We start from the raw sequence: 16,715 nt of genomic DNA, 5'->3' as shown, positions 1-16,715 counted from the left end.
AGTTTCTTGCTGCATATGCAAATGAAAAAGGAATAGATGGTACCTCAGAAAAACGAAACAAAATCAGAGAGGCCTATGCCATGCTAGTGTAAAGTCTGATGAACCACCGCTAGGCTACAGAAGACTCTGAGTGGTCCAGTGCCCCTGTATCCAAGGTGGGGACTCTGCAGTCAGAAGAGGCCAGGAGGGTAAGGATGAACCTGCCCAGGCTTCTCAGAGTAGCGCTTCCATATAGCCAGGTGCCCTGGATTGGGCACGATAGACTTGGCCTACGGTTTGCTATTCCTCCTACGGCTGATCACGTAATTCTCTATTTGCATGCTGGATCCTGTTCTTTTCTCAGCATTTTCTTTAACCAGTGAAAGTTGCAGCTCTTTGCTACATTATAGCCCTAAGATATTCTTGTTTCTATTTTTGGAAGGTCTCTACTCGGGGTGGGGAGGGGGACATGACTTGTGTTGAATTTTAGAAGATGGGACTAAGGTTTTGATAGAGAAGGAGAAATGACAAGAGATAAAGGGAGGAGCAGGCGTTCTGCACACCAAGAGTCAATGAGAGGTCCACTTCCAGACGTCGGATTCTTTTCTGGCATGGACTCATTGATTGTTGTTTTTTTTTTCACGCTCATTTCTTTTTTTTTTTTTAGATTTTTTTTTAATTAATTTATTTATTTTAGTTGGAGGCTAATTACTTTACAATATTGTAGTGGTTTTTGCCATATATTGACATGAGTCAGCCATGGGTTTACATGTGTTCTTCATCCTGAACCCCCCTCCCACCTCCCTCCCCATCCCATCCCTCTGGGTCATCCCATTGCACCAGCCCTGAGCACTTGTCTCATGCATCGAACCTGGACTGGCGTTCTGTTTCACATATGAGAATATACATGTTTCAATGCTATTCTCTCAGATCGTCCCACCCTCACCTTCTCCCACAGAGTCCAAAAGACTTCTATGCATCTGTGTCTCTTTTTCTGTCTGGCATATAGGCTTATCGTTACCATCTTTCAAATTCCATATATATGCATTAGTATACTGTATTGACGTTTTTCTTTCTGGCTTACTTCACTCTGTATAATGGGCTCCAGTTTCATCCACCTCATTAGAACTGATTCAAATGTATTCTTTCTAATGGCTGAGTAATATTCCATTGTGTATATGTACCACAGCTTCCTTATCCATTTGTCTGCTGATGGACATCTAGGTTGCTTCCATGTCCTGGCTATTGTAAACAGTGCTGCGATGAACATTGGGGTACACGCGTCTCTTTCAATTCTGATTTCCTCGGTGTGTATGCCCAGCAGTGGGATTGCTGGGTCATATGGCAGTTCTATTTCCAGTTTTTTAAGGAATCTCCACACTGTTCTCCATAGTGGCTGTACTAGTTTGCATTCCCACCAACAGTGTAAGAGGTTCCCTTTTCTCCACACTCTCTCCAGCATTTATTGCTTGTAGACTTTTGGATAGCAGCCATTCTGACTGGTGTGAAATGGTACCTCATTGTGGTTTTGATTTGCATTTCTCTAATAATGTGGACTCATTGATTGTAAGCCCTTACTTTTTGGCATACATGTAGTAATTATTTTGGATGGAGCTTCCTTTGCTACATGAATGTTAGCATACATGGAGTCAGAATTGAGAGCCCTCTTCTTTCGTTGGCTACATTTCTCACTGTATCTCCCCTCCCCTCCCTCCTCCTCCTCTCCCCTACCCCCCTCATACTCTGCGCCCCCCTCCCCCTTCCCTGTGTTATTTGCTTAGGGCCTTCACTGAGTTCACTTTTCACAGGGTCCTGTTGTTTGGATGTGGGAATTATGTTCCTTCTCAGTGATGCTGGTGGGAGTCCCTTAATGAGCTGGGAACACAGTTCTTGAAGAGTAGTTCCCAGCCTGGCCTCGCCTGGCCAAATAAAACATTCTGGTTCCTAGAGATGAGTAATTTTAGCAAAACACTTTTAGACTGTTAAACTACAGCTGTGTCTCCAACATAAGTTTTCAGTGTGTATAGTTAGATTTCCCAGAGAACAGCTGACCACCCCTAGAAATATAGAACACCCCTCCCCAAATTAGTGAATTTGAACTAAATTAAACGAGATGGATTTTTTAAACAAGATGGGTCCCTACATAATGATAAAAGGAAGAATCTACCAACAGGAACTTCTAACAGTTCTACACTTGCATATATCTAATATACCTATAAGATGTGTAAATAAAAACTGATAGAATTACTAGAAAACATGAAGAAATTCAAAATAAGAGTGGAAGATGTTAATATATATGTCAGTAATTGCCATTGAGCCACCAGGGAAGCCCAGCTGATAAAACATAAAAATTCATAAACATATAGCAGATTTGAAAAACATAATTAAGTCTATCCATAATCCTGTATAGAACTGTGCCCCTAACAATTAGATACTGCATATTCTATTAAAAAAATTTTTTAATTGTGTATGGAGGAGATGGTTACTTATGTGGTGATGATTTCATAATGTATGTAAATATCAAAGTACTATGTAATTGACCTGAAATCAACGTGATATTGTATGTCAACTATTTAAAAAAATATAAATATGTTAAGTAAATATTTATCTACTAGGTCAGGAGCTGGCAAACTATGACCCATAGACCAAATCCAGCCTGGATATATTTTTGTTAATAAAGTTTATCAGAAAACAACCACACCCAATTATTTATATACTGTCTAGGGCTGAATTTGCATAATAGCAGAATCCAATATTTACTGACAGAGACCTTATTGCTCTGCAAATCCTACAGTTATTTTCCGTGTGGCCCTAAAAACCTAAGAAGTGCACTGATCCTGTGCTAGAAAATAAAACGTCTTTTATTAAAAAGTCTTATTAAATAAGTCTTTTATTAAAAAATGCAGGCCATTTTTCCAACCACAATATAACAAAAAGGTAACTTTAAAAAAATCTGTTTGGAAATGTAACAATACACTTCTAAATAACTCATCAGTCAAAGAAAGTCATTATAGAGTCTTTAAAAATATTTAGAATTAAATAATAATGAAAATGCTATAATATTAAAATATATGGTGTTCAGATTAAGTTATAAAATGTTAAGAAAATATATGGACTTCCCCGATGGCTCGAGATGTGAAGAATCCACCAGCAATGCAGAAGACACAGAAGGCAATGGTTCAGTCCCTGGGTCAGGAAGATCCCCTGGAGAAGGATATGGCAACCTCCTCCAGTATTCTTGCTTGAAAAATCCCATGGACAGAAGAGCCTGATGGGTTACAGTCCAAAGGGTCACAAAGAGTTGCACACAACTGAATGACTAAACACACACACACAAGAAATTTTATATCCTTAATGCTTATATCAGATGAAGAAAAACAGTGGGCTAAATATCCAACTACAAAAATTAAGAACTCAATAGAGTATACTTAAAGAATCTTAATTAGTGCACTAGAAATCAAAGAAGCAATAGAAACATAACAACCTAGTTTTTTTTTTTAAAGAAACACATCTCCAAGATAGAACAAGAAAAACAAGCTGCAAATAAAAAATGGGAGAAAAGAAAAAAGAAAACATATCTACATATAATGATCATCCCTCTCCAATAAATTTGAAAAGTAAAACAACAAATTACCTGGAAAAATATTATTTACCAAAATTGAGTAAAAAAATGAAACATATAAATAATTATATAACCATTAGAAATTGAAGCATTTGTTAAAACATACCCACAAAAAGAATACTACACTCTGCTTCTTTTACTAACAGATTTTACCAAATATCAATAAACAGGTCATCTTAACTATATACAAATATTTCAGAGAATAGAAAATGAGGAGACATCCCCAACTCTTTTATGAAGTTAAAAAAAAGTGAAAGTGTTAGTCACTCAGTCATGTCTGACTCTTTGCAACCCCATGGACTGTAGCCTACCAGGCTCCTCTGTCCATGGAATTCTCCCAGCAAGAATACTAGAGAGGGTAGCCATTCTCTTCTCCAGGGGTCTTCCCCACCCAGGGATCAAACCCATGTCTCCTGCTTGCAGGCAGATTTTTTACCATCTGCGCCACCAGGGAAGCCCTTTTATGAAGCTAATATAACCTCAATACTTAAACCAGACAAGAACAATACTAGGAAGGAAAATTATGTAAATAAATGTCTAAAATAAAATGGTAGCCAAAATATAACCAACATTATTAAAAAAGAAATATATCTTGACAAATTGGGATTTATCCTAGGAATAGCAAGAATGGTTTATTTAATATTAGACAACATATTTTTACAGTTTTCCACATTAACAGATTATAGGAGAAGCCCATATGATCATCTCAATAAATGCAAAAACAAAAAGCATTGCCTTAAGCTTAACACCTATTCATGATTTTAAAATAAAAGGACAAACAAACCTCTTAGCAAACAGAATAGAAGAAAACATCATTTAGCTAAACATTTAGCTATAAGCACAATCTTCTCATGCAAGGGTAGTGTGAGGGTTAAGCTTGTGGTCTCAGACATTAGAAAGTTAGCTTCTATCATTATTTTTTAAAGTTGGGCTTATTGAGGAATAATTTACATAGTAAATAACTTACATAGTAAAATTAACCCATTTTTGTGTATGATTCCATGAGTTTTTTGTAATGCAACCCACTCCAGTATTCTTGTCTAGAGAATCCCATAGACAGAGGAGCCTGGCAGGCTACAGTCCATAGGGTCATAAAGAGTCAGACACAACTGAACACATATTGACTGACAGTTGTGTAACCACTACCACAATTAAGATATAGAACATTTCCAACAGCCCCAGAAGTTTCCCATCTCCAGTCCCTAGTAACTATTGATCTGTTTTTTATTCCTATAGTTTTGCCTTCTCCACTACCACACATTATATAGCCTTTTGATTCTGGCTTCTTTTGCTTAGAAGAAAAATTACTAAGAAAATTACTGTGTATCAGTAATTTATTCTGCTGAGAAAATATGAGAACCGTAGGAGAGTTAAGCAGGTCTATAGCCAGGACAGATCTAGGTTTTTGTGAGGCCTAAAGTTTATGGAGAAGGCAATGGCACCCCACTCCACTACTCTTGCCTGGAGAATCCCATGGACGCAGGAGCCTGGTAGGCTACAGTCCATGGGGTCGCTAGGAGTTGGACACGACTGAGCGACTTCACTTTCACTTTTCCCTTTCATGCACTGGAGAAGGAAATGGCAACCCACTCCAGTATTCTTGCCTGGAGAATCCCAGGGATGGGGGAGCCTGGTGGGCTGCCATCTATGGGGTCACACAGAGTCGGGCACAACTGAAGCAACTTAGCAGCAGCAGCAGCAGCAGCAGCTAAAGCTTATGCAGTTTGGCGGGGTGGGTCCTCCTAGAAAAGAATACAAAATTACAGAAACAAAATAAGATATGCAAGAAATTGTTTTAAATAAGAAATCATAACAGTATTGTTATAAACACAAGAATTCTGAAAAGTTTTGTTTTATTCATTTTCATTAGATAAGAAAAAGATGTGTTTTTTTTAAACTGTAAAATGCTTTATCTAATATATTCCTATCTGAGATACTTTCCATTTTGAACACATAAAAGGAGAAGCTAATTTTCTGCTTACAGTTTTACATTTTTGATGATTAGAAGAATTTTCCACTGACTAGTTTCTGGTTTCATTCATCTCAAACCTGCTTTCTCCGCCACTTCCTGCATCGTTCCAAGGAAGGAGGCTATGGGTATGTTTGTGTCACAATCCACAACTTCTGGCCCTGCACACTTTGTGTCAGATGTCTGGTAAGTTGGCATAGTGTGGTAGGAATATTCCTGGAAACTTTCCTATACCAGGACAGCTAGCAGTAGTTTAACTATAAGCTTTATGATTATGAACCTTATTATAAGGTTACATTATAATATTTCATTAAACTCAGACTCTGTCCAATCATCTCCCTCTAGTTGGATCCCCAGAAGGCTCACTCCAGCTCCAACATCACTCACTAGGATAGAGACAGAGATGAGTTCTGAGTGGAAATAGACAGTGGTCTATTGTATTTATTTTTATCCCCATGTATCTTTCTTTTGCTAATTTTTAAAGAAAAATTAACCATGATCCACTGCCAGTACTCTCCCTAGGGCCTTGAAGGAGTCCATGCAAGCAAATACTTGAAGCTTACAGAAGTTGCTGAGAAATTGGATTTCTGATACTTCTCATAAAGAGGACAAAGACAGGGATTGAAGGAAAAAGATATGTGCAACTTTTAATTTTAGCTTTTTGCTCTTTTTGCCTGGGGTTGAAAAAGAACAGTGTACTTGACTCCACTTCTGGAAGAATTTAACGAATCCCATCTGGTCATGTCCTTTTTTTTTTTATTTTTTTTTTAATGTAGACCCTCAGGGAGTTGGAAACAAGGCAGCACCGTCTTGGTGACTCCACTCCATGGGCTGAATCAGCCACTGGGACTGAGTGGCACAGTCCTGGCTTCAGTTCCTCAAATGCCAGCAGTCCTGGAGGAATGTAGATGCTGGAGCCAGGCTGGCTAGATTGGGTCCCCATGCTGTTCTTGTCATACTTTCTTAATGGAAATCACAGAGCTAGCATCTTTACTTCAGAAAAGCAGTTTTCTTTTTGGAACTAAAAAGCATCACAGGCTAAAGAAACAACTAATTTATTCAACCTTTGTCTGATATTAATATCTGATATATATAAATATGTTAATATAAGCTGATATTAATATAATTAATAGAGTATAATGTATTAATATAACCCCTGCTTTTTTATCAATATTTACATATTACATTTCATCCATCATTTTGCTTTTAGCTATAGTGTTATATTTGAGATAAATTTCTTATAAATAGCATATAGCTGCATGCATGCTCAGTCATGTCCGACTCTTCGCAACCCCATGGACTATAGCTTGGCTGGCTCCTCTGTCCATGGAATATTCTAGGCAAGAATACTGGAGTGGGCTGCCATTTCCCACTCTAGGGGATCTTCCTGACCCAGGAACTGAACCCGCATCTCCTGCACTGCAGTCAGATTCTTTACCGCTGAGCCATCTGGGAAGCCCCAGCATATAGTTAGGTCATGTTTTTTAATCCACTTTGTCAGTCTCTGTCTTTAAATTGGTGTGTTTAGATCATTTATATAATTATTGGTATGTTGGGATTCAAATCTGTCATTTTATTTCATCTTTTCTGTTTATTTGCTATTTCTTGTTTATCTTTCCTGCCTTCTTGTGAGTTACTTGAACTTTTTAGAATTCTGTGTTGATTTGTCTTAATATTTTTGAGTGTACCTCTTTGTATAGCTTTTTTAGTGGTTGCTAAAACACTAGTGTGGGTGTTGGCCTCATTACCACTGGGCAGTACGGAGAGTCCTGATTCTCTACTAGGCTTTCTCTGATCCTAGTGGGAAAGAGAGGTGCCCTTCATTACTACCAGGAGGAAGTGTAAGTCCTGCTCACGATGTATTCTCCACTGATCTGCATTGGTGGTGGTGCTAGAGAACAGGGGTTTCCCACAACCCTTCAGGGATGAAAATCTCTTCAGGAGTTCAGTCCCTACTTGACCACTTCTGACCATCACCCTGATGGAAGGTGGAAGAGAAGTTGGGGTGCCTCATTACAGCCAGACAAAGGTGGAAGGCTTGGTTCCCCACTCAGCCTTTGCTGGTGTAGGCAGGGTCACAGCTTTTCTGTTGTGTTTGGCTGGAATCAAGAAGTTGTTATCTAAAGATTTTCAGTCTTGGTAGGCTGTCCTTTTCCTGGTCATCTTGTTAAATACAGCATACGTTTGTTGGGGCTATTTTTCCTGCTCTCACTTAGCATTTCCAAGTTACTAGCTTCTTTAGCTCCAAGTCTGAGATAATGAGCTAAAAGAAAACCTACTGAGCTCACCACTGTGTTGTTCCCTGGGCCTCAAGGTCCCTAGCCCATCTGACTTCTTCTCTCCACCTTTCAGAGATTTCCTCTGTTTGTTTTATGTATAATGTTCAGGGTTTTTCACTGTAACTTAACAGGAGGAATAGGGGAAAATATGACTACTACTACTTTCTTCCCAGAAGCAGTTCTATAAATACTTTTAATGCCAACCTAATCATTCATTTAAAAAGCCCTGTTAATCTTCTACCTGCTACTGCTTCATTGGGTAGAGTCCTTTTTTTCACTCTACACAGTTATTAAGCAAGATTCTCCTGAAAAACAGAAGCAATAGGGAAATAGATATCTTTGCTACATATCTATCTATATTTATTGTTCTCTCTCTCTGTCTCTCTCTCTCGTGTGTGTGTGTGTGTGTGTGTGTGTGTGTGTGTGTAAAGGAGTTAGCTCATGCACTTATGAAGGCTGTCAAGCCCTAAGATCAGCAGTGTGAACCGACAAGCTGGCCACCCTGGAGAGCCAATTGTTTAGTTGCAATTCTAGTCAGAAGGCTTTGAGAAACAGGAGAGCTGATGGTATAGTTCCAGCTCATTGGCCTGCAGGCTCCAGATCCAGGAAGAGCCAAATGTTTCATTTCAAGTCCAAAGGCAGAAAAAATTATCTTACTCAGGGTGGGTCATACTTTTAGCTCTATTCCAGCCATACCTGATTGGATATACTCTTCCACATTAGGGAGGGCAATCTGCTTTATTCAGTCCACCCATTCAAATGTTAATCTTAACCAGAAACACCTACAGAGAAACTTCTAGAGTAATGTTTGACCAAATATCTGGACCACTCTGTGGCCCAATCAAGTTGATAGATAAAACTAACCATCTCAGGACTACCAGACTAGTTAATCTGTACCTAAATATGAATTCTGACCAATATTACTCAAGACTCACATTTTGGGCTTTGAGATATACAGAAAAACTCAAAGGGGGAGTGAGTGAAGTCTTTCAAAGATTCAAAAATGTGTTCAGAGAGAACAGCCACTAAAATCTGGAAGACAGAACAGCATTATGGGAAGTAAAAAACTTATGGTTCCCATGTTTCTTTAAAAGAGCTTTTTAAACAGAAAAATTGTTTAAAACTTTATTTTTTCCTGATTCTTAGGATAAGAATTTGCTTTTTCCAATGTTGAAAGATTTTGTAAATTTAAAATAAGAATTTCTCATGATGTATAATCCTTTTGTCACGTTCTCTTTCGTTACCCCTGGGGCCAACACACAGGTGTTGAGACCTGGCTGGTTCTCAGTACAGGCAGCATCGCTTGTGGTAGAAGACTTTGGACTCAGATAGATCTGGGTTCCCAGGTGTGTGACCTAGGGCAAATTACTTTATCCCTCCAAGCAACAACTTTCCTATCTGAAAATGGAGAGTTCAATCACGGAACTCAATGTGTGTTCCTTAAACAGTCTCAGTTTTAGACATCTGAATAATCTTCATTTGTGCAGTTTTATAAATAACACTGACACCTTGGTTCTTCAATTGCTATCTTCATTTTGGATCATTTTCTTAAATTCAGCTTCTTAGAGGTGAAATTAATGAGTCAAGGGACAGAACCTTCTGAAAAAATGGTACCAAGATTATGCTAGAAATGGGAGAAAGAAAGAGGTGCTTTTCTAATTTTTAATCTTCATGTTTCCTAGGAGCATCAGATGGTGAAGGAGGAGGAGACACAGAAATGACACAGCAGGAGACAGCTCCAGGTCCTGCCCTGTCAAAGAAAATCAAACCGGTGAGAGTCACAATTGTTGGCTCTGAAATCAGCCTCTTCTTCCCTTCTGCAGCGTTCCCTGTGTTCCAGTGCCAGTTGTGGGTGGGGTTTGATGGAAGCTTGTACCTTCTCTGCTTTTGAAAGAGTCAGGCTCCATTAATTACAGACCAGCAAGGTCTATTTTCCCTCTAATGGTTTTTTTTTGTTTGTTTTTTTATAATAGAAATGTATTGTACAATAATGATATCTCAGATTCTTGTAGTATATTTTTACCAAAGATCAAGCCTTATTATTTTGGGTATGGTTCCTAGAAGGACACAAATAGCATAAATATAGGCAAGATGAGCCCCACACCAATGCATGATCACAGGGCCAAACCGTGCTGTGAGGAGGCTTTCGGGGCCTCATGACGACCTAACATCATGTCTGTTGTGTGAATTCTTACTGGGGATTTTCCACCTTCGTATTACCACAAGTGGGAATCTGATAAACTTTGCTCCTTGGACTTATGATCTTTTATTGCCTTTTCATTCTTTTTATTGGCCACTCACATCCATTTGCAGCTTTTTCACCTTATGTGTCCTTCCAACTGAATTGGTAACCATGTGTGATTTTTAAAGGACTACCTACTGTCAGTCCAAAGTCATCATCTCCTTCTCAGGAATGATTTGTGATCTTATTCATTGTTGTTGTGTATTCGCTAAGTCATGTCCTACTCTTTGCGACCCTCTGGACTGTAGCCCACCAGGTTCCTCTGTTCTTGGGACTTCCCAGGCAAGAATACTGGAGTGGGTTGCTATTTCCTTCTCTGGGGGATCTTCCCAACCCAGGGATCAAACCCGGGTTTCCTGCTTTGGGAGGCAGATTTTTTACCACTAAGCCACCAGGGAAGCCCATTCTTATTGTAGGTGGCCCTAAAGTCATTCTGCTAGAGGATGAGTCTACCCAAAGTTTGTGACCAGGCTTAGGATAATTGTGGGAAGCAGTTTTTGCATTGTGGTTACCTGCAAGCTGTGATTCCTTGGGCAAGTTAAACTCTCTGTGCCTCATCTCTCTATTGGTAAAATGGTGAAAATTGTATTTTCTTCACAGAGTTGCTGTGGGGATTAAATGATTAATACTTGTTAAGCTCTTTAAACAGTGGTTGGCAAAGAGTAAGCACTGAAGTGATAAATATTATAGTGAAATATATTTCAGGTCTTTTATTTTTTCTTTGTGGGGTGGGGGATGCAGAAAAATATACATAGTTAATATATAATCTATCTTGGTTTTCTCTCCAGCCATTAAATATTTAGCTCCAAGGTCCTGTATATGTTGGAGAAGGCAATGGCACCCCACTCCAGTACTCTTGCCTGGAAAATCCCATGGATGGAGGGGCCTGGTAGGCTGCAGTCCATGGGGTCGCTAAGAGTCGGACATGACTGAGCGACTTCACTTTCACTTTTCACTTTCATGCATTGGAGAAGGAAATGGCAACCCACTCCAGTGTTCTTGCCTAGAGAATCTCAGGGACGGCAGAGCCTGCTGGGCTGCCATCTATGGGGTCGCACAGAGTCGGACACGACTGAGGTGACTTAGCCTGTATAAGTTTCAGTTTTAACCACTTTCTAAGACCTACAGGTTAACATCTTTAGCTTTTCAATTTATCTCACCAAGATGGGGTTTGATTTTCACCTTAACGTATTCCACTGACCACACCATAGTCATGCCTTCTTTAACCTCTGCCTCTAATCGGTGCCTCCCTGCAGAACTTGTTTCCCAGTATCCTTTGTAGCCCATTGACTTTATTTTTCCTTACTTTTTCCCTTGATTTTCATTTTGATTACACCTCACTTTTTCTGGACTCTTTGGTGAAAGAATAAATTTGTATTAATGAACTCACTCAGGTATGAATCTTTACTGTCTTTTTATTGGCAGAGCCTTCGCCTTGCTGAATATCCACCTATTTTTTACCTTCTTCCTCCTTGAGTCTTCTTTTCCCACGATCAAGTTAGATAAATGACAGGGAACCATAGAAAGAAAAGAGAAAAATTGAGGAAGAAAAAGTTAAACACATTCTTAATTGCCATGAGTATTCACCTATCTTTCAGCAACCCGAGTTTCAACAATAATAAAACAATTGGTTGAGCACTCAGCACAGGCGCTGTGTAAGGTCATGACTCATAATCATCACAGCTGCCCTAGGAGGGCAGGGAGATCCCATTTGACAAAGAACCTGAAGCTCAGAGTGAGAGGTACCAGGAGTCATGACCCATTTGACTGCCTTCAAGGCACCCCCTGAGGATGACACTGCTTCCAATTCCCTTTCCACCTGTCCTTCCTCATTCAGCTTGGAAAAATTAGATTTACTGTGTCATCAAGCGATTTGTTGGTCACATACCATTGTTATTTTCTGCTAAAGAAAAAAAAAAATCACAAAAAGTTAACATTTTACTGTTCATTTTAACCTCTTTTATCCTGCTCTGATTTTTTTTGCTAACAAATTGCTTTAAAGAATCAAGGTCCTAGAAAGACACAGTGCCCTAATCACTCTCTCCAGGCCTATGTTTACTGCTCTGATCAGAGAATTCACACAGGGATCTCCTTGTGCCCTCTGCCTTATTTAAGTGTTATCTATCTCACTTCCTGGTCTCCCCACCAGGCTGTACACTTCTGTGCATCTCCACTGCCCCTGGCACAGAACCTTCCCTGAACTGACACTCATTTGTGAAAAGGAGGCATGAATGACTAGACTGGAATCCCAGTTTTCTTACCACTCTTCCCATCTCAACCCTTCATGTCCCAGCTGTGAGGCATTAGCTCCCTGACTCTGCTGCCATTGGAGCTCCCTGACCATTATCCTGTCATCAGCCCCTCCTTGAAGGATCCCCCACCTTGACATTAGAGCTGGGAATCTTTCCTCTTCTGGCCCAAATACCACACAGTCCCTCGGGCTCCTCTCTGGCCTCCCCGTCCTGTCTCCTGATGCTCTGCTTCCTCTGGAACTCATCTCACCACCCCAAGGACCACCTTTTTGTCAGGCTGACTGTGCTTTCTTGAGTCCTTCTCGAGTTGTTTATTCACATAAAGGTTGAGTCTCCAACTAGTCCATAAGCACCTTAGGGACCAGCATTTTATTTCTGTCCACTGTGGTACCTAGTACAGCCATAGGTGCGTGATTCGTTTGGCACATGTAACCAAGTATTTGTTTTCTAACAGTAATTTTTTTTTTCCTGGATAAAAAAGAAAAATAAAAGAAATTATTTTTTGCTATATTTAAGTTTTGAATTTTTTTTTCAAATTTGCTTAGTTGTTTGCTATTCTTTAAGGTTTTTTGTTTGTTTGTTTTGTTTTTTTAAACTTGCATAGTAGCTGCCTGGCATTATGCTGCTAGCTGTAATGTGCATTTAGACTTTAATATCACCAAGTGAGAGTATGTGTCCAGTTGGATGGTGTTCCCTCCTTTGCCATAGCTGGGCCTGCATTTCTGTTACTGAGTCTATATCTCCCATCTGTCCAGTTTTTCAAGCAGCAGATTTATAACTTTATAAAAGTTTTTTACCCTTACAACTACATCATCTCTAGCAACCATTTTACATCTGAATAATCATCCTTGGCCTCCTTAATAATGTGAGTATAAAGATTTGCCAAGAGTTCTTTTTTTTTTTTTCCAAATACTGCTTCCAAAATAAATCATGAACTCCCCTACTTCTAGAGATTGCATCACCCTCTTTCCTCCTCAACATCAGTCATTTCAGAGCCAGCCCTAGTGACTTTGTAATTATGGTTCCCAGAATGTAATCCCTTATGAGGGATTTCGTGACTTTTCATTGATGCCTCCATGATGTCAGTAGCCTTTTAATGGTTCCATGACCCATCCTGTCCCCCTCCGAGACCACACTAAACTTCTTTTTTCTTGAACTAACTTTTTGTTTATCTCCTTGGATCATAAAAGAATCTTCAGCATCATAAAAGAATCTTCAGCAAGAGTACTTATCACTTTCTCCTCTTACTTACCTTTCTCACTGCAGCATTTTTTTACTAATTATTTTCACAGTGATCATTTCATATCTCTCCTGCTCTTTAACTTCAGTATTATTCTTGATGAAGAAAAAAGAGGACTGTGTCCTGTGCACTCTCTGATTTACCTTCTTCCTTTCCATATGGTGTCTCAATTCTGTCTCTCTTTGTAGTAATCTCTTGTTGCATAACAAATTACCTCCAAAGTTAGTAGCTTAAAACGGAAAAGATTCCTTATCTCAGCTTCTGTTACCTATATCTCATCAGTTGTCAGTCAGGTTATGAGCTGAGGGTTAGTGGCTCCACTGTAAAGAATCCTCCTCAAAACTTATTCAGGTGGCTGTTGGCAGGCCTCACTTCCTCACCCTCCATCAGAGGGCAGACAGACTAAAAACCACAAAAACTAACCAATCTGATCACGTGGACCACAGCCTTGTCTAACTCAATGAAACTATGAGCCATGCCCTGTAGGGCCACCCAAGATTGACGGGTCATGGTGGAGAGATCTGACAGAATATGGTCCACTGAAGAAGGGAATTGCAAACCACTTCGGTATTCTTGCCTTGAGAACCCCATGAACAGTATGAAAAGGCAAAAAGATAGGACACTGAAAGATGAACTCCCCAGGTCAGTAGGTGCCCAATATGCTACTGGAGATCAGTGGAGAAATAACTCCAAAAAGAATGAAGAGATGGATCCAAAGCAAAAACAACACCCAGTTGTGGATGTGACAGGTGATGGAAGCAAGGTCCCATGACATAAAGAGCAACATTGCATAGGAACCTGGAATGTTAGGTCCCTGAATCAAGGCAAATTGGAAATGGTCAAACAGGAGATGGCAAGAGTGAATGTCGACATTTTAGGAATCAGCAAACTAAAAAGGACTGGAATCGGTGAATTTAACTTAGATGACCATTCTATCTACTACTGTGGGCAGGAATCCCTTAGAAGAAATGGAGTAGCCATCATAGCCAACAAAAAGTCCGAAATGCAGAACTTGGATGCAATCTCAAAAACAACAGAATGCCCTCTGTTCATTTCCAAGGCAAACCATTCAATATCACGGTAATCCAAGTCTATGCTCCAACCAGTAGTGCTGAAGAAGCTGAACTTGAATGGTTCTATGAATACCTACAAGACCTTTTAGAACTAACACCCAAAGAAGATGTCCTTTTCATTATAGGGGACTGGAATGCAGTAGGAAAAAAAAAGTAGGAAGTCAAGAAACACCCGGAGTAACAGGCAAATTTGGCCTTGGAGTACAGAATGAAGCAGGGCAGATTCTAATAGAGTTTCGCCAAGAGGGCACACTGGTCATAGCAAACACCCTCTTCCAACAACACAAGAGAAGACTCTACACATGGTCATCACCAGATGGTCAACACCAAAATCAGATTGATTATATTCTTTGCAGCTAAAGATGGAGAAGCTCTGTACAGTCAGCAAAAAAATAGATTGGGAGCTGACTGTGCCTCAGATCATGAGCTCTTTATTGCCATATTCAGACTTAAATTGAAGAAAGTAGGGAAAACCACTAGACCATTCAGGTATGACCTAAATCAAATCCCTAACGATTATACAGTAGAAGTGAGAAATAGATTTAAGGGGCTAGATCTGATAGACAGAGTGCCTGATGAACTATGGATGGAGGTTCATAACATTGTACAGGAGACAGGGATCAAGATCATCCCCAAGAAAAAGAAATGCAAAAAAGCAAAATGGCTGTCCTAGGAGGCCTTACAAATAGCTGTGAAATGAAGAGAAGTAAAAAGCAAAGGAGAAAAGGAAAGATATACCCAGTTGAATGCAGAGTTCCAAAGAATAGCAAAGAGAGATAAGAAAGCATTCCTCAGTGATCATTGCAAAGAAATAGAGGAAAACAATAGAATGGGAAAGACTAGAGATCTCTTCAAGAAAATTAGAGATACCAAGGGAACATTTCATGCAAAGATGGACTCAATAAAGGGCAGAAATGGTATCGACCTAAAAGAGTGAGTGAAGTCACTCAGTCATGTCTGACTCTTTGTGACCCCATGGACTGTAGCCTACAGGGCTCCTCTGTCCATGGAATTTTCCAGGCAAGAGTACTGGTGTAGGTTGCCATTTCCTTCTCCAGGGATGGACCTAACAGAAGCAGAAAATATTAAGAAGATGTGGAGAATACACAGAAGAACTGTACAAAAAAGATCTTCATGATCCAGATAATCACGATGGTGTGATCACTCACCTAGAGCCAGACATCCTGGAATGCAAACTTAAGTGGGCCTTAGGAAGCATCACCATGAACAAAGCTAGTGGAGGTGATGGAATTCCAGTTGAGCTATTTCAGATTCTAAAAGATGATGGTGTGAAAGTGCTGCACTCAATATGCCAACAAATTTGGAAAACTCAGCAGTGGCCACAGGACTGGAAAAGGTCAGTGTTCATTCCAATCCCAAAGAAAGGCAATGTCAAAGGATGCTCAAACTACCGCACAATTGCAGTCATCTCACATGCTAGTAAAGTAATACTCAAAATTCTCCAAGCCACGCTTCAGCAATATGTGAACCGTGAACTTCCAGCTGTTCAAGCTGGATTTAGAAAACTCAGAGGAACCAGAGATCAAATTGCCAGCATCTGCTGGATCATCGAAAAAGCAAGAGAGTTCCCGAAAAACATCTATTTCTGCTTTATTGACTATGCCAAAGCCTTTGACTGTGTGGATCACAACAAACTGTGGAAAATTCTTCAAGAGATGGAAATACCAGACCACCTCACCTTCCTCTTGAGAAATCAGTATGCAGGTCAGGAAGCAACAGTTAGAACTGGACATGGAACAACAGATTAGTTACAAATCAGGAAAGGAGTACATCAAGGCTGTATATTGTCACCCTGCTTATTTAACTTATATGCAGAGTACATCATGAGAAATGCTGGGCTGGATGAAGCACAAGCTGGAATCAAGACTGCTGGGAGAAATATCAATAACCTCAGATATGCAGATGACACCACCCTTATGGCAGAAAGTGAAAAACTAAAGAGCCTCTTGATGAAAGTGAAAGAGAAGAGTGAAAAAGTTGGCTTAAAACTCAACATTCAGAAAACTAAGATCATGGCATCCAGCTCCATCACTTCATG

The 16,715-nt window shown here is 39.8% G+C and overlaps 1 protein-coding gene and 1 long non-coding RNA gene across 8 annotated transcripts in view; one reads left to right on the top strand and one right to left on the bottom strand.

The window, feature by feature from the left end:
• The window catches only part of CMSS1 (cms1 ribosomal small subunit homolog), a 401,056-nt gene that overhangs the window by 354,244 nt on the left and 30,097 nt on the right, over positions 1-16,715 (top strand). For 6 of the 7 annotated variants that reach the window (XM_081572478.1, XM_081572477.1, XM_081572481.1 and 3 more), the window contains one exon: positions 9,532-9,620. In XM_081572478.1, coding sequence (XP_081428604.1) covers positions 9,532-9,620 — 89 coding nt within the window. Of the gene's footprint in view, positions 1-5,534; positions 5,757-9,531; positions 9,621-16,715 lie in introns of those variants that run through there. The other variant, XM_081572479.1, reaches the window with a different exon arrangement.
• LOC145539084 (uncharacterized) lies at positions 5,258-15,554 on the bottom strand. The gene is made up of 5 exons (XR_014077562.1): positions 13,727-15,554; positions 12,473-12,811; positions 11,482-11,569; positions 10,604-10,696; positions 5,258-5,343 (listed from the first exon to the last, which is right to left on the bottom strand). It is a non-coding gene; the product is annotated as an uncharacterized LOC145539084 (long non-coding RNA).

This window comes from Giraffa tippelskirchi, chromosome 2 (genome assembly GCF_054371585.1).
Source record: "Giraffa tippelskirchi isolate mGirTip1 chromosome 2, T2T-mGirTip1v1.2.pri, whole genome shotgun sequence".
NCBI lineage: Eukaryota > Metazoa > Chordata > Mammalia > Artiodactyla > Giraffidae > Giraffa > Giraffa tippelskirchi.
Note: the sequence above shows the minus strand (reverse complement) of the source record. Positions and strands in the feature narration are given on the sequence as shown.